General features: G+C 36.3%; 1 protein-coding gene across 1 annotated transcript in view; it reads right to left on the bottom strand.

Moving 5' to 3' along the window:
- The window catches only part of LOC143026783 (uncharacterized), a 35,749-nt gene extending 24,800 nt beyond the window's left edge, over positions 1 to 10,949 (bottom strand). Inside the window, exons 1-5 of the mRNA XM_076187556.1 lie at positions 10,492 to 10,949; positions 6,240 to 6,324; positions 3,798 to 3,886; positions 2,860 to 3,595; positions 931 to 1,014 (exon numbers count right to left, since the gene is read on the bottom strand). Coding sequence (XP_076043671.1) covers positions 931 to 1,014; positions 2,860 to 3,595; positions 3,798 to 3,886; positions 6,240 to 6,305 — 975 coding nt within the window. The 5' untranslated portion in view covers positions 6,306 to 6,324; positions 10,492 to 10,949. The remainder of the gene's footprint in view (positions 1 to 930; positions 1,015 to 2,859; positions 3,596 to 3,797; positions 3,887 to 6,239; positions 6,325 to 10,491) is intronic.
- Between the last annotated feature and the right edge of the window lie 12,651 nt (positions 10,950 to 23,600).

The following is a 23,600-nucleotide window of genomic DNA, read 5'->3' as shown; positions in this document are numbered from 1 at the left end:
CAAATGTGGAAAATTATCTTCATTCCCAAAAAATGGCAAGTATTGGAAACTGGCAATATGTTCAGAGAGACCATCAATGATTTATTCAACAAGAAATGAAAATTACATTAGTGAAATGGAAGGATTAGGGAGTGATGACTATGAATAACTTGTCACCCAAGAAGCACATCAGCAAGATTGTTAGATATACGGGCTGTTGACAAAAGTCTATATACCAAGAGCTTTCCCTCCTTATTGGGGTAGGAGTGTTTTTTCACTAGATGGACAAATAAACAATGAAAAGACCCACTGAGAACCTAACCTGCCCTGGATAACATTGATGTGATCCTTGAACAGAAAGGATATATACACAAATGAGAAAATATAAACAACAGCAACCAACCCAGCCAAGGAGACATATCCCAAAAGGAAGGATTAAAATACTGGAACTGTTATCATTAAAAGAGAAGATATACTGGGTAACTGCAGTGTTCAGGTCAATGAAACGAGAGGGGGAAATTTATACAATAGATACCTTATTTTAGATTAGGATGGGAGAGCATGAGTTCAAGAGGGAAAAATTGAAAAAGACTACATGCCAGATAGAAAAATAAAATGAAATAAAAATAATGCATCAACATGTGGAAAAGTCTAAAAGAGTAAAGAACCCAATCAAAAATTATAACTGAATTCAAGGCTCAGTTTGATCAATGGAGAGAGAGACAAGAGCCTAAGCAAAGCTCTTTTACTATACATTACAATTAGGTAAATGCACAATTATTACAGACAGGGATCTGGCTTGTCTGAACCCAAGCAAGATTCTTATCCATCCCCTACCATCCATACATAAACAAGAAAAAATTAAACAGAACAGTCCACCCAAGTTATACAAATCAAAATATGACATGTCCACTCTACCAAGCTGCCCCCCACATGATTAAGCATAGGTACCCTATTTACAAACTGTTCAGCTGCTGAAGCACTGAGACCAGAGCATAACCAGGGTAGAAGAGGATCTCTGGAAAGGCTCTCTACCTGTGAGTGCAATAAATTTTCTTTTTACAATCCATTCACAATACTGGATAAAAAACAACAACCACAACAACATATGTTTGAAAATCCCCCCCCCCTTTTTTTTAATAGTTTGAAGTCATCTAATCATGGGCTCTTCTCTTTTTAGCTACAAGGAATCTGATTATATGACTGTAAACATATGGGTTTATATCCTCCCAGTCATAGGTTCGAGTCCCACCCTTCTCTCCATTTCCTAGCAGCAACAGTTACCTACTTCAGCATCCCAAACACATAGGGCAAAGCTGACAACTTCAGCCCCAACTACACACCTTCCGACACTGCTCACCTACTCTATTTTCTTTTCTATTATTCCATTCATTACTGGCAATTTTTCTACTTTTAAACTACTTGTTCTAAATTGCAAAGGGAAATTGTCAAAATGTGTATGAAGCTTAACTTAAAAATGGAGCAATAGCAAAATGGAATAAACTGCTAACAAAAATTGTAAATGTTCAAAAGTTAACAAAAACCCATGTTATGGAATGCATCAGAAGATAAGATAACCTACTAGTTGGGAGATCGGGTCGATGAAAGAGTATTGGGATGGTTTGGACACATGGAAAGAACAAGTGAAGAAAGATTAATAAAAGAAGTGTGGAGGGCTGAGGTGGGTGGAGTGAACATGAAGGGGTGACCAAGGATGAGATGGATGGATAGGGTAAAAGGGTTGTTGTTGGGAAAGTGGGGGATATCAGAGTCTATTAGACCACCCTGCAGAGTGCGGGGTGATCTAATAGAGGTACTGTATTCAGGTGAATCAAAGGCTTTAACAAGGCTGGCGCAAACAAGGTAATCATAAGACAACAAGGCAGGACTCGCAGTAATGTATTTGAATTAGACAAATTTAGATTTAAGTAGGAAATAGGCAAGAACTGGTTTACTAATAGGGTGGTCAACAAATGGAATAGACTTAGTAACCATGTAATGAGCACTGAAACTATTGGTGGTTTTAAGAAACGGACAACTTTATGGGTGGGGATGACAGGTGGTAATGGACATGGAACTGCCTGGTGTAGGACTTATGGTCTCTTACAATCTCCTTTATTCTTATGTTCTTATGCAAGACAAAAGATAGGGGTGAAAGGAGAATGGTTATGTATTGATGATACTGTGATGCATGGAAGGGAGTGGGTGGGGGATGGGGAGGGGTTAAAGAGTATGTGTGGATGATATTCTGACACAGCCCAAAGGGATTTCTTCCCATATCTCTCTCTCTCTCTCTCTCTCTCTCTCTCTCTCTCTTTCTCTTTTTTTTGCATGAAGAGATGGAGAAGGGGAGGGGGGGGAGTCACCAATTAAATGAAGTGGCCTTGCTGTGGATGTGTTGTGTATTGCTGCTTTGTTTCTGACCCAGGGCAGTGGGTAAGATAAAGGAATGACCCATCATCCAGGAGGAGCCAAGAAAAGAGGGAGGGAGGAGTGGTGAATGGGAGTGGAGTATATGGAGAAGAAATGGGTGGGAAAGGATTTATGCCTTTGAATTTGGCTACCTCCATTGTAAGGGGGAAAAGGCCCTTGGTATATGTATGTACTATAAGAATAACTTTCCTGGAAGGTACAATTAGGATATACACACTAGATCAAACGCTTTCCATTTCTGAACATTAACTCACATCTTTCAACTATCCTGAGTATAAAACCATTAAATACTAACTTTTTGCCCTATTTATTGACTAACACTTAAATGAATAGCTCCAATTATCATGGATATGTAATTATTGGACCCACCAACCTACAATGCCTCAGCTATATATTGTACATATACAACATGCATGTGTATGTGTACAGCAATGAAAAATAACTTACCTCTACTCCAAGCTGATCTAAGGTAACAAGTATCTTGGCACCACATCCTTCCAGGAGATACTGAAGAAGGGCATCAGTATCTTCAACTTTATCTATCTCTTCCACTTTCTCTTTCTCTTGATTCAATTTCCAAGCCACATTTTCACCCTTACTGCCTTTTGCACTCTTATTCTCAAGGACATCATTAATATAAAATTCTGGTATATGTGCACTGTCACTTTTTTCACTGCAAGAATGTAGGCTGTCACTTTTTATTTCACCATTACTCTCTTTTTCAGATCCATTACCATCTTTTTGTATTGCACTTGAATCCTCATTTGGAACTCCACTTGATTCATTACTCTTTATACAAGAAATATTCAATTTTGTTGGAGTCTTCACATTATCCACAGTGCTTTTTTGATGTTCATCACTGCCCTGACTATCCTGGTCTTTAGTTTTATGCTCACCATCACTCTGAACACTTGTATTTACACATACACTCAGGGTACCAAAACTGAATTCAGATTTATTTTCTCCTTTGCCATTATCTTGGCTTCCCTTGCTTCCAGAATCTATGCTAGGGGTCTTGAGGGATTCTGAAGTAATTTTATATGGGTGTTGTGGAGTAGAGACTGTGGGTGTACTAGAGAGTGAAGATCGGTTCTCTGACACTTGAGGCTCAGACTCTAAGCATATCTTCTCTATGTCTAGCAGGAACTGACCCACCAACAGAGTAACAACACTGCTGGTATCACTGGCAGGAAGAAAAAGTAAACAATTATCCATATGTTACATGAACATTCTATGAAGACCTTCTTTTGTATAACCTGCCCTTTTCTTTTCTCCATATCCTTTATCCCTATGTCCATTAACTCCATTTTGTTCCTATAAAATAACTGAACATCTTTATTCTGTCACACACATCCATCAATCTATAAAATTCTATCTATTCTTACCAGAATGGAAGTTGACTGATCCTGAGTTCTCCATTCTCACCATCTATGAGCAGCTGACTCAAGAAGGCATCCAAACATTCTCGTCGCTCCTGTTCAGCCAGGAAAAAAAAAATTGGTCACATAATCACACCAATGACAATGTGGAAAAATCCAATGTACAAATAATATTCATCTTTGATAAATAAATGGCAGTGATAAATTAACAACAAAATTAATATATCAATCAATCAGATACTCTAGGTCTCTTGCAGGAGACACAGTTCCCAGGTAACCTGTTATGGTCAATAGGTGGGCCCATAAGTCCCTCAAGAAAGAAACACTATGTTGCTGTCTAGATATTATTAATGTGGGGCATTGCAGAACGTGTTCAGCGTTTTGTGTATGGTGGTTGTATCTAGGTGAGGGCTAATTCATTTAGTGTATGAGTGGTCAATGATTGGAATGGTCTTCCAGTGGAGGTAGTTACAGCCCCTACTATAGGAGCCTTTAAGGACAAATTGGATCAGTGTTTTTAAGAAGAAATTCTTCATCAAGAGGAAAGTAAGTGAATGAAAAGAGACATTGATGATAAAAATGCGGAAATAGAAATTGGAAATTATTTATCAATCCATATCTTATGATTGGAGTTGAGATGGGAGCACTATAAAGAAGTCTCTTAACCTCCCATGTAATTGAAATACGTAAGCTTGAAATAGGTAAGGACAGGACAGGACAGTTTAATTCTGTGGGCAGGTGTGTTCTTACTTCTCTTGAGAGGGATTTTTTCAGTGGGGCTAGTGTTTTGGTGGTCTGTCTTGAAGTGGAAAACTAGCAACTGCTTCTCTAATACTACTCCAAGCCTGTGACACAGAAACTGTCCATCATCCATTTTATCTTTCCTGTCATGTCTCCAGACTGTGTTCACCATTTCAAAATTGGACATTACAACCAAGTCTTTACTAAGCACAAAATATCAAGTTAATTTGCCTTCAAATAATTGTCAATTTTTCAACTTGTCAATAATAAAACAATGGCACTAGCAGCTGCCAGTCTTTTGTTTCCTTACATTCCTTTCTGTACTAACTGGGTCTCTTATTTTCAATACCATTTCCTCTGTTTCTGATATAAAAACCCAGGAAAAGTCCTCTTACTATTTTATCATCCCTTTTCTTGGCTTCAAGGCTCCACTTGCAAGCTTCCTTATTTTTGCTTTTCTTCTTCACTTGCATCTTTCCCTGTCCAAAGGTTCTTAAACTTTTCCTTACCTGTTAGTTTCCATGTCCAATTGATTACCCCATTTCCCATGACCCAAACTTTATTTTTAGTGGATGAGAACCTCTTTTCTAAGCATTTCTACTAATTCTGATCATGAATGTTGTCTAGATTTTCCTGTAACAACTTGCATTGCTTACTTTTTCCATGACCTTGGCATCATCAGTGAATGGGTTGGCATAACTGTTTGTTCCACCCATCATGTCACTAATGTATGTTAGGAACATTACAGGTGCCACAACCAAGCCCTGTGGGACTCCATTAGTCATTTCTCTCCAATCTGATATACCATCCTTCACAATTATCCTCTTGAGTATCTCTTAGATTTTTTATCCATTCCAGGGAGCTCCCTTTCAGTCCTCGTATGTATTCCAATTTCCACATTAATCTTCCATAAAGTACCTTATCAAAAACCTTTTCCAGATTCAAATATACACAATTCATCCAATCATCTCTTGCAGAACATCAAATGCTCTTGAATAAAAACTTAATAGATTTGATCAAGAATTTTCCCTTTGTGAAGATGAATTGGTTATTTGCCAAGACTCCAATCTCCTCCACATATTTGTCCATCCTTCACAATTTTCTCATACAGTTTGGCTACTGTACAGGTCAATGAGACTATCTTATCATTTAGAGGCTCCTCTGTATTTCTTTTCTTAAAAAAAAAATGGGGCCACTTGTCATTTTCAATCTTGAAGAACTTTTCATTCTAACATATACAAGGTCAATTTATGGATTGTGTACCCTGATTTTTGTATTTTTTGAAAATCTAAATGGAAATCCCATTTAATCCACAGACCCTTTTCACATTTAATCTTTAATAAACGTATTTCCTCCACTTCCATTTATATGTCAACACTTCAGCTTGGAGGACAAGAAAAAGTACATTTGCAAGATGTTAATTCTTCTTATGCATGATAGTTGATGGAAAGAGCTTGGGCATGGCAGCTCCTTTGGGATATATCTAAGTGGTGGTGTGGTGTTGATAGTGGATACAAGTGGTTTGGAGCTGACCCTTTTCAACACCCTTCCCATAATGCCACATCATGCTGATATTCAATATTAGTCCCTTATTCATTATTACTAATGATAAAGTTGAATTATAACAGTTCAAAAGAACTAAAATAACTCACGTCACCTTGAATTAATTAGCTGAAGCTATGAAAAATAAACTATAAAATAACTCACCAATATATTACGGGCATCAAGCTGATTGAAGGCAGTCCATGCCTCCTGCTGCCACAACTCATTCATCTTGTCTCATCCTTTAATTCTGTAAACAAAAAAGTTCATTCTTTATTTCTGAGTGAAAATGTCTTTCATTTTTTTTTTACAATGCTGGCGCCAATGACAGGTACAAATGTGACCCTGTGAGAGAGACATTGAAAGTGAATCATTTCCCTAACAACCATCTTGAAAACCTGTCCTCTGTCAAGAGATGCAGCCCTGAGGGGTTGACACTCGTTTCCTAACCAGGTCTTGGATCTATCTTTAACAAATTCAACTGTGCTTCCTACAACTATTGGCTGATGACAAATGTTCCACACTACAATACAGAAGTCAGTTCACCATTTCCTCCGAGATATCTATGAGAGGACCCCAGGACCATTACCAAGCAATGTATGGCTGCAGGTTACCATTCAGTGAAACTTGACATAATTAATATAATTATTTCACAGTATTTCTAATATCTACAGATCAAAACACCCTTGCCAAAATCTGTTTCAATACTATATTTCTTTTGCAAAACCTGAGTATCTAATCGATTATTCATACCACATTCTTAAACAATTTCAAAAAGCTTATCATGCTATTTTTACATACTCACTTCTGTCAGTATTCAATGACTATACTCAACAGTTACCATAAAACATTTAAGCCTATTTCTGCCCGACATTCGTATTTAAGTAAATAGATTTAATCTAATGACATATGAAATCATATTACAGACACCAAAATAATCAACATTTCAGATGTCACAACAACTTTTTACTCAAAGTAGCACATAACTAGTGATGTACTAATACAGTATTGGTAAATTTTCACTTGGTGTAATACAATTTTTGAAATTCAGTGAATCTTAAGCTCAAGCATGTTTTCATATCACATTATAAGTGGTTGAATCTAGTACTACAATGGCAAAAAAGATAAAAGTAATATAAGACTTTTACTCTGATCATACCAAAAGACTATAAAACCACACTATAATTTGATCTTCAAATTTAAACTTCCTGAAATGATAAATATTGCTTACTTCAGTGAGGCATTCTATGGCTTAGTCGTTCACACTGCACTATCCCAAGCAGTCCTATATGACATATACGCTGAAAAAGTAACATAAAAATCTTGGATATCAGAGGAGAAGCACAACACCTAACTCTTCCACAGTCTCTTGCAACTGAGAGCAAGGGAAGACCTCCAACCTCTTGTTCACTTCTCTATCCTCTCCCCTCCTCTCCCCTCCCCCTACTAATCTTTTCCTCAAGAGTCTCCTTCTTACTTTAGGGTTATTCATTTTTCTCTTTATTTTTTATTCATCATCTTGGGGAACTAAGGAAAACTAAAGAATTCCCCCTTTTCTCTTGTACCACTAACAGTGATGTTACAGTAAAAATATACAACTCATTTTAATCATCACACCACTTATGGTTGTAGGTAAAACACTGACCTCCTTTACAAATATGCAAGACCTACTTTTAAAAGTAAATTGTCTGCATCACGGTTAGAAGGAAAACTGATTAACTTCCAAAATAATATATCTCCTTAACTACTCAATAACTAATTTTACTCAATTTTATACAAGTCTTCCTTTTCTCTATTTATTTTTCCTCTTATCTTGTCTTCCAATAACATTTATCTATAAGCCCTTCATGCACACATTAGAATTCTATCTAAGGTTTCCTATTAATTCAATACAGTACCCACCATTCTCTGAGGTTTACTAAGGAGAATTCAGAACAGTACTTGAGTTTAGGTGGAGAGAATGAGTATGCCAAATTGGTTGTTCTTAATCATTACTGTTAAGATACAAGAAATGTATTACATATATTATTGTCTTTACAACCCATGCCACCTTCTCAGCAATGTAGGATGAGATGCTCATTTTTTTTTTCTCTGTGGTGAATCCATCCCAGGCAATTTGCTTCTGAGGCCAGGCTTATTCTGTGTTGGTATTGTTTTACAGGTGTGTTGTGTGAGTATGGAGCAGTTTCTATACCACTGGCTAGTAGGAGGACAAGGAAAGCAGTTGTCACATATCAGCTCTCCTTATCTGAACTAGTGGTAAGAAAAATTGTGGAAGGTGATACACAAAAATATGGGGCCTAGCCCTACAATAAAGTGACTGCCACTCCAAAAAACATACACATTCACAAAAATTCCTTAATGATTGCCAGATTCTATTATTCACAAAACTCCCCCAGAAATCATCCTAGCAAAGATCTCACTGAAGGCAAGGAAAGACTACACTTTCATGCCTATATTAGTCACTAAAATAGTATCAACACTTACTGGCCAAGCAACAGACACTAACTGCTCTACATGTGGCTACCACACAGGAGACACAGTGTACCTAGTAATACAGTCCTACATTCAACCACTCCAGCCAAACAAAATCTCTTATCGGTTGAACCTGTGTCCAGGGCCAGTTTCCTGGAGTGTCCACAGATCTCCTACAGGGGAGAACTGGGACAAAGGATTGATTGATTGCAGGTTAGAAAAGCTACAGGGAACAAGCTGGGAGGAAGAGGTTGTATATGAGGTTTGAGTGGTACAGATGGAATGGTGGTGGGACTCAATTCCATCAACAGGTTAGGTAATCTTAATCAGGTAATTAACTCAATTTTTTCTATTTTAACCCTATAAGGCCAAGTGGTTCCTCTCAATTAAGTGAAACTGTATAACAAAATCACCGAGGTTAACATCTCAAACTAAATGGGTTATTATCTAGGTTTTTAACCCTCACAGGCCATAGGGTTATTAACTGAATAAAATCACATGGTTTTAACCATAACAAAATTACCTACACATACATTACTAAAGACTGCCAAGGAACAAGTTACTTACTATGGTTGACATGTAACAAAAATTATTCTGAATATATTTGATTGTTTTGCAATAATTTGTTCAATACCATGCCCAAGCATGTGTTACTAAAGACTGCCAAAGAACAAGTTACTATGTTTGACATGTAACAAAAATTATTTTGAATATATTTGACTTTTGAGATAATTTTGTGCAGTACTGTGCCCATTAGTATTAAATTGCCAACAAGCAAACCAGCTATCAATTGGCTGTAACAAAAACCTAGATACAAGACTGGCACCCATGAAAGGAATAACATCAGTATTCCAATATTATTTATTAAAACTGTATTTTCTGATCATTATTTCATGAAGATTTTAGTTTTGTCATTAATCAGTCATGTCAGCATGATCCCTTGTTGGCAGCTTCACTTCTCAGTATGTAAAATATTTCCTTTTTCATACATGTGCGTGAATTATAATGATAAAAATATACATGGTAGTAAGCAGGATATATTTCACAATAGAGAATTACTACTAATTGATTTCTATTACTGTCACTCTTACTAAGTTCCTTGTCAGTCCTCCTTAGTCCTTGTCACTCTTTAGTATAATCCAAATCACTAAGTTATCTACAAAGGTTAAACAGGTTAATTACACCTACTTATAACCCAACTTTCTATGTTTATTTCATTATTGTCATGGGGGCAGACTATGAGGAGAATAAAAAAAATTCTACCAGAAACAATGATTAACTAGATTCTTATGAACCACCTTTATTATCACAAGATTTCTTTTCATTAGTGATTCTGTAGTTTCTTATACAATTATGTCATTTAACTATCTTCCACTTAACTACTCACTAAACTTTTATCAGTCTCATTAATGGACAATTTCTTTGTATCTAAGCTGTGGGAAATATCCACTCTGTTCAACTGTAGGTATAGTATACATGAATTCTAAAAGCAAAACATTAAGGGACCTCATTGGAAATAAGCCCCTTATTGGGTATTTGAGTTACCCCTAGTATATTGTTACAATCTTACCTATTACTCATTCTATATTTCTTACATTTGTTAATTCATTTGTACTGGTTATTGGCTTGAATTGTTTGTAAAAAAAATTATATACTAAAATCTGTCACAAACTGGTTGTATTATTTTGTTACACAATATTTTAACTTACATTACTCCTCATCCACTTCTCATTTTCTCAAGCTTGAAAATTATCATATTTCCAACTACTTCCATGTGTGGTTGATTGACTTGCATCATATACTACAACAACCCAAGTAAGAAAATAAAATATTCTAATTACAGGTCCACTATCACTTGTCAATATCTATTACAACAATGATAGCACAAGGAAATATATAATTCTTCTCCACTGAAAGAAAACCAAAATCTTACACTACTTACTTTAACTTCACTGAATTAAAAGTCCGTGTTCACAAATCCAGTACACATACATGCACACAGAACACTGAAAGACATCTGAAGCAGGAAAGCTGTGGCAGTCGAACAAGTTCGAGTGATGAGGTTAAGGGGAGCTGGAGGGAGGGATAGACAGCTGAGGCAGGTACAGGTCACAGGGATAACAAGAAACTGGACACGACCAGTGGGCACGTGATAGCCGGGAAGCCTCAGAGCTTGAGCTAGTAATCGGATGGACTAGAAATACGAAGTTGAAGAGAATGACAGGACAGAAAATGTAAATGAACAGTCTTTGGAGAGGTTGTAAAATGTAATTTAACGTAAGATTAACTTGGATATTTATCGCATTGAATCAGTACGAGCTGAAATACATAGGCAGAGATTAAGTGACGTACACTGGAACGTTTGCCACTGCTTACTATTTTGTACGTCACTTACCTCTTTGAAGTACTAAACAAACCCATTATGTTTGTTTTCATGCGGCAGTAATACCAACCTCTCGGCGAAACAAACAGCTGATACGGTTACTGCCAACTGAATACTTGTTATGATTAAGTTACATTAAAGCCTCTGTGGACTTTTGCAATTTTATCACAATTAAAACAAAATCCCGTATATACTATATAGTCAAAACTACTATAAGTAGATGAGAGACGACAGATAAAACTCAACAATGAACATGATGTAAATAAATATAAATCAGCCGTTTCGTTGTGTTTTACGATACAATGCCTATTCATGTCGTCAAACTATATTATTCGGCTGTGGAAACCCCGATCCGCAGCGAATGGAACATATCTTCAATAATGAAGCAGATAAGGTTGGACAATAGAATAGACTAAACAATTCACTAATGTTATTATAGTTCATAAACAATAAATAAACGTTCTTGGTTGTCCTGATTTTCAAAATAGTTAACAGATCATGGAAGCCGCTTCCAGTACCGCCTGAAACTCATATCAAAGCCAAATAAGATAATAGAAAATTGAACTTTTGCGGTTTCTGTTGGTTTCACTGTACAAACCTATATACAAACATGCATACACATATCATCATATGCATGCATACACGCGCGCACACACACACACAAAGTTACGGGACACCACGAGCATAGCTCCCCTTCCCGTAAAATAAAATACAACTAGGTAAATACACACACACACACACACACACACACACACATATATATATATATATATATATACATACATACAAACCGGTACATACATACATACATCCCCTATATACATACATACATAGCCTACATACATACATACATACATACATACAAACCGGTACATACATACATACATCCCCTATATACATACATACATAGCCTACATACATACATACATACATACATACATACATACATACATAACAGGAAGAGAATAACAGGACAGTATAAAATTGATGGAAAAGAGGTAAAGAAAGTGAATTCTGAAAAGGACCTAGGAGTAATTATCACCAAAGACATATCGCCGGATAAACATATAAATAAACTAGTCGGAGAAACGTACAATTTGTTGAGATCAATAAAGGTGGCCTTTAAATACCTGGATAAGGATATGATCAAGAAAATATTACAAACACTAATAAGGCCAAAACTGGAATATGCAACGTTGATATGGTCACCCAGAACAAAAAAGAATATTAGAAAATTAGAAAGAATGCAAAGAGCAACGACAAAGTTGGTCCCAAGATTTGCAAACCTAACATATGAACAAAGACTGGCCGAACTGGAATTGCCAACCCTGGAACAAAGAAGAGAGCGAGGGGACCTAATAACCATCTACAGAATTATGAAAGGAAAAGAATGCCTTGATAGAGAGGACCTATTAAAACGGGACAGAGGAAAAACAAGAGGACATGCAATGAAACTCAAAAAGGATAACTACAGAAGAAACCTGAAAAAGAACAGCTTCCCACACAGAGTGATAGATATAGGGAACAAATTGGATGAAGAAATAGTGTGTGCAAACAAAATACAACAATTTAAGAACAAACTTGATCTTGCGAGATACAAAAACGGGTTACCACGAGCATAGCTCCCCTTCCCGTATAATACAACTAGATAAACTACAACTAGGTAAATACATACATGCATACATACATACATGCACACACACATGCATGCATCCATACACATACATAATACATAGATATACATAATACATAAATACGAGTATATACCGTCACGCGAGGTAATTTTGACTGGTGATGTAAAGTTGACCTTGTCAATAATTTCTAAAAGAAAACACTTAAACGTCAAAAATGTTGAGGTCAACTTTGCACAGTGAGTCAAAATTACCCAGCGTGATCGTACACACACACACACACACACACACACATACATACATACATACATACATACATACATACATACATACATACATACATACATACATACATACATACATACATACATACATACATACATACGACTCGATGGTAGAGTTTCCAGCCGCCACTACGGCGGTCTGGGTTCGACTCCCGGCCAGGGCTTAAATAATTTCAGTATCGCTGCGCTGCGAGTCGTTACTCCAACTCTCGTGGGCGCGGAGTTGGGTGTGTGTGTGCGTGTAAAGTCACAACATTACCCATAGATCGGTCATATATGAGCTCTGAGCTCTCTTCCGTGAGGGAAATAACTGTCAATCACGAGTCCAACTCGTGATCCAAGACCATGGTGGCGATCCTGAACTCCAAGTTTGGTGGACAAGGAGTTGGGTGTGTGTATTTAACAGAAAGGGAGTAACGCTCGTCAGGTCCCGTCTCCTCTAATTTTCTAACATACCTAGATTAAAATTCATGTACAGATCCAACTTAATCTATACCCTTGATTTCCAATTATCTTACTTAGATTTGAACTCATGTATTGTTTGAGCCTGGGCTATATCACCAAAGCTATTCCACATATCTATACATCTATATGGAAAACTGTGTTTTTTTCACATCCTTTAGACATGTGGTCTTAATTCATTCCCATGGCCTCTTAAATCTCTCCCATCTTTAGTCAGGAGACCTCTTCTATCAATGCAATTTATCCCCTTTAGCGACCTGAACACTGTAATCATGTCACCTCTTTCTCTTCGATCTTTCAAAGTTGGCAGACCCAGTACTTTTGGTCTCTCCTCGTATGGTTTATCTGCCAGGATGGGGACCAGTTTGCTTCCTGTCCTTTGTATTCTCTCGATCTTGCCTATATCCTTTACTCTGTGTGGGGACCATACCACTGACGCATATTCCAGTCTTGGGCGTATCAGGGTTTCGATGAGTTTTGTATGTGTGTGTGTGTGTGTGTGTGTGTGTGTGTGTGTGTGTGTGTGTGTGTGTGTGTGTGTGTGTGTGTGTGTGTGTGTGTGTGTGTGTGTGTGTGTGTGTGCGTGTATTTATCTTAGTTTTACTTAGCTGTATTTTACGGGAAGAGAGCTTTGCTCGAAGTAACCCGCTTTTGTATCTTTCCGCATCCAGTTTGTTCTTAAAGTCATGTATAGTTTTAGCACTCACTGTTTCCTCATTCAGTTTGTTCCAGATATCTATCACTCTGTGTGGGAAGCTATTCTTTTTCAGATCTCTTCTGTAACTGTCCTTCTTTAGTTTCTTCTCGTGTCCTCTTGTTTCTCCTGTCCCACTTTAGTAAGTCATCTCTATCAAGAATATCCTTCCCTTTCATAATACTGTAGATGGTTAGCAAATCACTTCTTTTTCTTCTTGTTCCAGGGTTGGTAGATTTAGTTTATCCAATCTTTGTTCGTATGTCAAATTGGAGAGTGTTGGCGCCATCTTTGTCGTTGCTCTTTGAATTCTTTCTAGTTTCTTTATATTTTTTTGGAACTAGGTGACCATAGTGTCGCAGCGTATTCCAATTTTGGTCTTATCAGTCAAACTAATATTTTCTTAACCCTTTCTTCATCCATGTAAGTTGAAAGTTTCTCCGATTAATTTGTTGACGTATTTGTTTGGTGTCATGTCATTTGAGATAGTTACTCCTAGGTCCCTTTCCGAGTTTAATTTTCACTTCCTTTGTACCAATTTTATATTGACATGATATTCTATTTTAACGTTTTCCAAATTCCATTATCATACATTTCTTTATGTTGAAGTTCACTTCACACTTCTGACTACATTTCCAGACTTTGTCTAGATCTAATTGAAAAGATTTGAAGTCTTCCTCTGTACTTACCCTCTTGAGTAGTTTCGCATTATCTGCAAAGAAGTTCATATAACATTCCACGCCTTCATCCATATCATTTATATAAATAGCAAACATTATCGGAGCCAATACAGAGCATTCAGGGACTCCACTTATCATGTCTTCCCAATTTGAGTTCTTGTGTCTAAGTACCACCCCCATTTTTCTTCCGTTCAAGAAATCTTTCATCCATTCCAATAACTTTCCTTGTATTCCACCTATTATTTCAATTTTCCTTAGTAGCTTATTGTGTGGTACTTTGTCAAAAACCTTTTGTAAGTCCAAGAAAGCACAATCTGTCCATCCGTCTCTTTCTTGTATTATTTCTATTAATATTGAGTAAAAGCATATTAAGTTTGTGGTACGTGATCTTCCACTTCTAAAACCAAATTGTTTAGGATTTAGTATTTTGTTCTCTTCCAAGTGGTTAATCCATTTATTTCTAATAACCTTTTCGCATATTTTTGCTACTGTGATTGTAAGGGATACCGGTCTATAGTTTGATGGATTATCTTTGTCTCCTCCTTTGTATATTGGTACAATATTTGCATTTTTCCAATCCTGTGGTACCTTTCCTCCTTTGAGTGAGAAGTCAATTATCGTGTGTATTATGCCCGTTAGTTCATCTATACATTCTTTCAATATCCAGTCTGCAATTCCATCAGGCCTGTAAGACTTTCTGACGTCAATTTTTGTTTTGTTTTTATTTGACCCCTTATTTATTTCTGTGTCACCGTTATTTCTTTCATTTCGGGGATCTTCCTCGTTGTCTTCCATTCCAAATTTGTGAGCTTTCAATTGTAAATATAGACCTAAAATGCCTGATCATAACTTCAGCCATTTCTATATCATCTATATATTCTTTATTTCCTTCGCGCAGTTTCATTATTTCGTGTTTGTCTTTTAGTTTATCATTTACATATCTGTAAAATAGTGTGTGTCCGTGTGTGTAAGGACACAGCATTGCCCATAGATCGGGCCTTACATGAGCCCTGGCCTCTCATTCGGAAGGATAGTAGTCGTCGATCACGAGTCCAACACGTGATCCAAGATCGTAGTGAGCATACATACCAAAGGGCCCTTGCCACCTTATAAGCGGGGTAGCCGAATCACCATACCCCCGCCCCCACTTATAAATACGGTCACATAATATTCCTCTTATTATTTTACAGATTTTAATGTGATATTTTGAAACCATTGTCTCTCGTTTTTTTTTCTTCTTTAACATGATATGTTGCAAGAGCATAATAAGATCCGCGTGGATGATCGTTGACAAGAAATTATTTTACAGCTTTTAACGACAAGAACCCACAACGCATTTCAGCAAAGCCTAACTCCAGAAATATCAGAACTATCAAATGAAAATTTAATAGGTCTTGCGTATTGCAGCAATATCTGCCCCCAAAAATGTAATAATAATCATTACAGTGTCCTGTGAGGGTTGTCGTTGAATTTAAAGGTAACTTACCATTACTCTTTAAGAATACCTCCGACCCCTATGTATCCGGCCACAATCACCGAGCTGTTCTTTAGGTCACTCAGAAATATCTGTAATGAGTACGTTTTTATCTCATTGAAGTATAAATGAGATTACTCTCGTAAAGTCCGTCTGTTTTCCTCCATATATCATGTCAAATTTTAAATTCGTTTGTAATTTTGAATTGTGTTACCAGGGTATCATATGGGTTGGTGTATTTACACGAAAAAATGCGTATCTTGACCTCCTTCAGACATGTCGTCTTGTATATTTCCCATGACATAGTGACGCGTTCATGTCGCCTCTATTGGAGAGTGTAACTATGTAAAATAATTTGGTCTGTCTTTCAAAGGCATGCTATTGACAAATATAAAATTATACCTAATCTGTTCAATTAATTTGTAAATTGGAGACTAAAATAAAGAGGTGGAATTTCGAACTTGAAAGTAGATGGGATAGTATTATGATGAAGCAAGTTTATATAATTAGCAAATGCTTCCAGATGGTATTCACCATAGATAAAAAAATACGATGAGAAAATGAAAAAAGATTAATAGTGTTTAACAAAATAAAAAATCAAGTGTGGGAAGTATATCTTTTGTGACATTGCATCTGAGAAAGGCTTTAGCGAAGGATTTCAGGTACGTCGTTGTTGCTGTTGTTTTAAGAAAAAGTAAGTAATTTTATGCCAGGTATTTTCTGTAAAATGTTTGTTTCATTTTTCTTTTTTATCATTCATTTATTCATTATCGTTATTACTAAATGTTCTGCAGAACACTCATAAAATATTATTGTCTGTGCGTAGTGACTATTAGCCATTTTGTCAAATCGACCTAAGTACTGTACATGCCTCTCTTATTTCTAATTTATGTATTATCTGATTTTTTATATTCTGTATATAATAAAGGGGGCTGCATTGTACAATGAGTATCACTTTTTAGGATTAAACCGATTTGAATCAATTCTGTGACACGTGGCACAGCGCTTTTATTCTACAGTATATTGCCGCGGAGAAGTTGTCACATGTGAAACAAGTGGGAGGGGGTGGGTGATCGTTTTTATAATTCTAAAAAGTGATACTCATTGTAGTATAAAGCTCCATTTAATGTACTCTGAAAATAAATAAGATAGCACATAGATGGAAAATAAGAGAGGCATAATTCCGGTTGATTTAGCACGACGTATGCTACACCCTAAGCGGACTCCTTGGAGATCACAGACTATAGCTACATGCTTTTGTAGCCTCTGATGATTAATTTCCAAAAACAAATATTATCTTAGTCGTGTTTATCAAGACTGGTTGTAATTAATTAATATGTACTTAGTCATTTTTCACATTCCCAGTGACGCCATGGCATGATTAGCACAAGTGAGTCGATCAGAAACTACCGGATGAAAACATGAAATCCAGAGTAAATGTACCCAAAGTCTTCAACTAAGTTTATATGATTTTTCATCGTTTTTATTATTTTGTTAAATGAAACGGAACAAACACCATATATTATGATTTAGAAATAGAAATCCAATTTTCATTTCATACAGAAAAATCGATTTGTTAAAACGAACTTCATCGTTCACTATGGAAATACAATAATAAATAGATAAATAAATGAATGAAAAAATAGATAAATACATAAATAAATAAATAGATAAATAAATAAACAACTGAAATGAAGATACATTAACTTCTCTATGGCGCATAATGATTAAATTTTTTAATAAACATCCTTGGATGCAATTGTGCGAAATGGTCAAGCCGAGGAGAGGCTTGTTGGTGTAGTGGCATTTGAGGATGGACATCCTGTAGAAGCATTGTATCAGCAATGTTCAACGCTTCCTGACATTTACAGATATCCAGTCGACTTGATGCATCTTCCATTACTCTTTTACATAAAATATACAATATATATATATATATATATATATATATATATATATGTATATGTATATATATATATATATATATATGTATATGTATATATATATATATATTTATATATATAATGAAACATGTTTGAGAGAAGACCTTCTGCCTATATATACCCAATATATATATATATATATATATATATATATATATATATATATATATAATATATATATATACATATGTATATATATATGTATATGTATATATATATATATATATATATATATATATATATATATATATAATGAAACATGTTTGAGAGAAGACCTGCCTATATATACCCAATATATATATATATATATATATATATATATATATATATATATATATATATATAATATATATATATATATATATATATATGCAGAAAAAAACCCACTGGGAAATAAGAAGCTTAGTCCGAACGTTTTCGTCTATCTAAGACGTTATCAAGGAATACACAGTTACAGAGACATAGGTGGATATATATATATATATATATATATATACATATATATATACATATATATATGTATATATATATATATATATATATATATATATAAAGTAGTAGACAAGCTAGGAACATGGGAAGGACACACAAGATGCTTCATAATCAGGTTGAGACGTATGTTTACGTTTAAGGACGTTTGGTCACATGGCGTTACGTCACCCCGGCCTAGTAACACTTGGAGAAATAGAGAATAAATTACCATTTTTGGATATTTTAATTCATCGAAATGGTAGACAATTTAAATATGACGTTTATAGAAAACCAACTAATGTCGCATCATATGTCCACTTTTACTCGGCTCATCATCAGAAGACAAAACTTTCTGTCTTTAGTTCTATGTTTCTTAGAGCTTACAGGATATGTAGCCCCGAATTTTTGGATGATGAGCTGAGGAAGATATATAGCATAGCTTCTGAATTAAAATATCCAAAACACTTAGTAGACACTTCTCATAAAATGGCTTACAAAACTTTCCATAACACCTCACACGAAAGAAAAGTATTTGACAAAAAGAACCTATTGGTTCTTCCTTACAGTGAGAAATTAGTTGGTCTGCCTAATATTCTCAAACAATTCAACATCAACTTAGTTTTCAAAAATAACAATACTATAAAAAGTAAGCTCATTAAAAATTCACCTGAAGTAAATGAGGGTTGTGTTTACTCTATCCCATGCCTTAAATGTAACAAATTTTATATCGGCCAAACTGGTAAAGACTTAAAAACTAGGATAAATCAGCACAAATATAGTGTAAGGAGTGGGCAAAGTTCCAGTGGCCTTTTTATCCATGTAAGAGACCACAACCATCCTATTGACTGGGATAATTCTAATGTAATAATTTCTTGTAGATCTTTATTAGAAAGAAACATTATCGAATCCAGTCACATTAAGCAAACCTTTGACCATAATATCAATTTAAGTTTAGGATTATATAAACTTGATGATTTCATTATTGATAAAATTGTAAAAAAAATTCTCCAAGTGTTACTAGGCCGGGGTGACGTAACGTCATGTGACCAAACGTCCTTAAAACGTAAACATACGTCTCACCTGATTATGAAGCATCTTGTGTGTCCTTCCTATGTTCCTAGCTTGTCTACTACTTTATGTGTGTGTGTATACATATATATATATATATATATATATATATATATATATATATATATATATATATATATATATATATATATATATATCCACCTATGTCTCTGTAACTGTGTATTCCTTGATAATGTCTTAAATAGACGAAAACGTTCGGACTAAGCTTCTTATTTCCCAGTGTTTTTTTCTGCAAATTATTTTCACGCGTGCCTTCTGAATTACTGCAGTATATATATATATAAATATATATATATATATATATATATATACATATATATATATATATATATATTACTGTGTGTGTGTGTGTGTGTGTGTGTGTGTGTGTGTGTGTGTGTGTGTGTGTGTGTATTATATATATATATATATATATATATATATATATATATACATACATTTACCAAAGACTTTTTCCCCTTACACGGGGGGTATCCAAAAAGAAAAAGGCATAGAAACCACTCCCATCCATTCCATCCCCTACATATTCCATTCCCCTCCCTCCCTTTCGTCTTGGCACCTCCTGGATGACGGGTCATCCCTGCATCCTGTTCACTGCCTTGGGTGAGAAGCAGTGTCGCAAGACACAGCACATCCACAGCAAGGCCGCTTCATTAATTCGGCGACCACCCCTCTCCGTCCCCTCATGCAGAAAAAGAGAAGACAGGGAGAAATCCCTTCGGGCTGCGTCAAATTATTTCCCATACATACTTCCTCACCCCCTATCCCCCACCCACTCCCCCTCATGCATCACAACATCATTCATACACAACCCTTTTCCATTCACCCCTATCTTCTGTCCTCTCCCATCCTTCCTCAACAGACATCCCACTCTTTCTCAACGCCCCTTTTACCCCATCCATCCATCTCATCCTAGGACGCCCCCTCATATTCACCCCTTCCATCTCTGCCTTCCACACCTCTTTTACTAATCTTTCTTCACTCATTCTTTCCATGTGTCCAAACCATCCTAATACTTTTTCTTGCTGTAGCGAACGGTGGATTCGTTCACGCTAAAATGGCGGGCGACGGCAGCGAAAGTTCTCCCTTCCTTCATTATATCCAGAAGTTTCGCCTCAGCGATCGTCATCATTCTTCGTTTGCGTTTAGACTCAGTGCCAGCCTTGGAAGAAGCAGCACGCTTGGGAGCCATTGCAGGGAATGAAAACGCAAAGTTCAACGCAGAGAAAACAATCAAACACAGCACAGCGTAAAGTAGTTCGGTAAACCACTCGGCGAGAAAGGTTGAAGTGAAATGGCCGCGAGAAAGAGACAAGGGAAGATGCTGCGGATCTGAGCATCGGTCAAAGCACCAATCACAGGCCAGATTACAAATAGAAAGCTGTGATTCGTCGTCTCTCTCCATTGCACTAATCACAGCCCGTCTTACAACGCACTTCGTCACTTCGCTTTGCATTTTCTCAACGACAGGATACGCGAGTACTGCACATCGCATTCTAGATTTTTTTTGTCATGTGAGTTACAAGTTCAAATACCCCTGTATATATATATATATATATATATATATATATATATATATATATATATATATATATATACTGTATATATATATATATATATATATATATATATATATATACTGTATATATATATATATATATATATATATATATATATATATATATGCTATTTTACGCTTGTTTTGTTGTCCCTAGACTAGGAAATAATATTTATTATTAATATTCTAATGGATTTAATGACAAATTTAGGTGTTCATATATCGCGATTTTTCTAGAATTTTCCAGAAACTCCGCCATATATTTTCCATATATATATTTTAAAAATCCGCGAAGTTGTGAATCCGCGATAGTTAAACCGTGAAGTTGGTAGAGTCCCCGACTGTCACTACGGTGGTCCGGGTTTGAATCCTGCCCAGGGCTGAAAAAATTCAGTATCACTGCGCTTCGAGTCGTTACTCCAACTCTCGTGGGCGGGGAATTGGGTCATTCGAGTTCTGAGCTCTCTTTCGGGAGGGAAGCAGCTGTCGATCACGAGTCCAACACGTGATCGAAAGACCATGATCATGATGAATCACACACACACACACACACACACTAGACCCCCTAAATCCAACGCACACACTGGACCGCTAAATCCAATACACTCCTCACGCAGACCTGTGATACGATACCAACTCGAGGACCAAAAATATTCGATTTCTTCTCTCTTAGACAACAGTGTGGCATATGCCGTGTTATCTCACGTTAGGTTATGGATGTGCTATGCCTCACTGCATTGCCTCTGACCCCGAGTGGTGTGGCGGGAGGCAGGGATGACCTCTCATCCGTGAGGTGGATGAGATAGAAGTTAAATGTGTTATAATGTCTGTATGTTTATGAAATGGGTTTGTGCTTTGACTCGGCTGCGCCCTTGTGTATATATACATAATATGCATATATATATATATATATATATATATATATATATATATATATATATATATATATATATATATATACACGTACACGAGGTCTGTCCGGAAAGTATCCAGCCATTATATTTGCAAAACTGGTGTAATCCTATGAAAAGTTGGTGGACACTGACAGAAGACCCTACTGCGCATGCAGGAGTGGCCATAGTCCCAAGTGACAACTCAGTTATCGGCCAGACACAGTTGAGTGAAGGTGTGTACTGTTTGTCCGTCGCATTGATAATTAATGAATGAGCGAGTAGATCAGCGAATCTGTGTCAAGTTTTGGTGCAAAATTGAATATTCGTCAGCAGAAACTATTCGAATGATTAAAAAGGCATTCCACGACGATTCATTGGGTGAAGTAAAGATAAAGTCGTGGTAAAAACGCTTCAAAGAAGGCCGAGAATCTGTCGAAAGCGACCCACGTTCTGGTAGGCCTTCATCAAGCAGAACACCCGAAAATGAACGTGTGAAGACTGTATATAATGAAAAATCGGCGATTGACGGTCCGAGAATTAGAAGATGATCTTGGTATCCCGCGGACAAGTGTTTCAGAGATTTTGACGGAAGATCTTGGCATGACACGCGTGGCGGCAAAATTCGTCCCGCGTCTCCTGATCCATGAGCAGAAGGAATTTCGTGATAATACTTCACAGGGTATGCTTCGAGCTGCTACAAATAACTCAATTTTCCTGAAGCAAGTAAAACCGGAGATGAGTCGTTGGTTTACGGCTAAGACTCAGAAACAAAAGGCCAGGGACGCTGAGAGAAGTGTGTGAGGTCAATTCGACGGTCAGACAGTACACACCTCCACTCAACTGTGTCTGGCCGGTAGCTGAGTTGTCCCATGGGACTATGGCCGCTCACGCATACGTAGTAGGTTCTTCTGTCAGTGTCAGCCAACTTTTGTTAGGATTGCACTACCAGTTTTGCAAATATTCATAATGGCTGGATACTTTCCGGACATACCTCGTGTGTGTGTGTGTGTGTATATATATATATATATATATATATATATATATATATACAATAGCAAAATATGTGAAAAATTTATCAAAAGTAAATGGGTTAAACATTTGGAAGAGAATATACTAAATCCAAAACGATATGGATTTAGACGTGGAAGATCATGTACCACAAACTTAATTTGCTTTTACTGTAGGCTAATAGAAATAATGCAAGAAAGGGACGGATAGGCAGATTGTGCCTTCGTAGATCTCCACAAAGCATTTGATAAAGTACCGCACAAAAAATACTAAGAAAAATTGAAATAATATGTAGAGTACAAGGAAATTTATTGGAATGGATGGAAGATTTCTTGAACGGGAGAAAATCTAGGGTGGTACTTAGAGACAAGAACTCGACCTGGAAAAATATATAAATGGAGTCTCACAAGGTTCTGTATTGGTTCCGATAATGTTTGCCATATATATAAATGACATGGATATGGACCAAAAGGTCTCCTGT

The sequence above is a fragment of the Oratosquilla oratoria genome, chromosome 7 (assembly GCF_046742065.1).
Source record: "Oratosquilla oratoria isolate Oo_2021 chromosome 7, ASM4674206v1, whole genome shotgun sequence".
Classification (NCBI taxonomy): Eukaryota; Metazoa; Arthropoda; class Malacostraca; order Stomatopoda; family Squillidae; genus Oratosquilla; species Oratosquilla oratoria.
The sequence above is the reverse complement of the archived record's forward strand: the minus strand, read 5'-3'. Positions and strand labels throughout refer to the sequence as shown.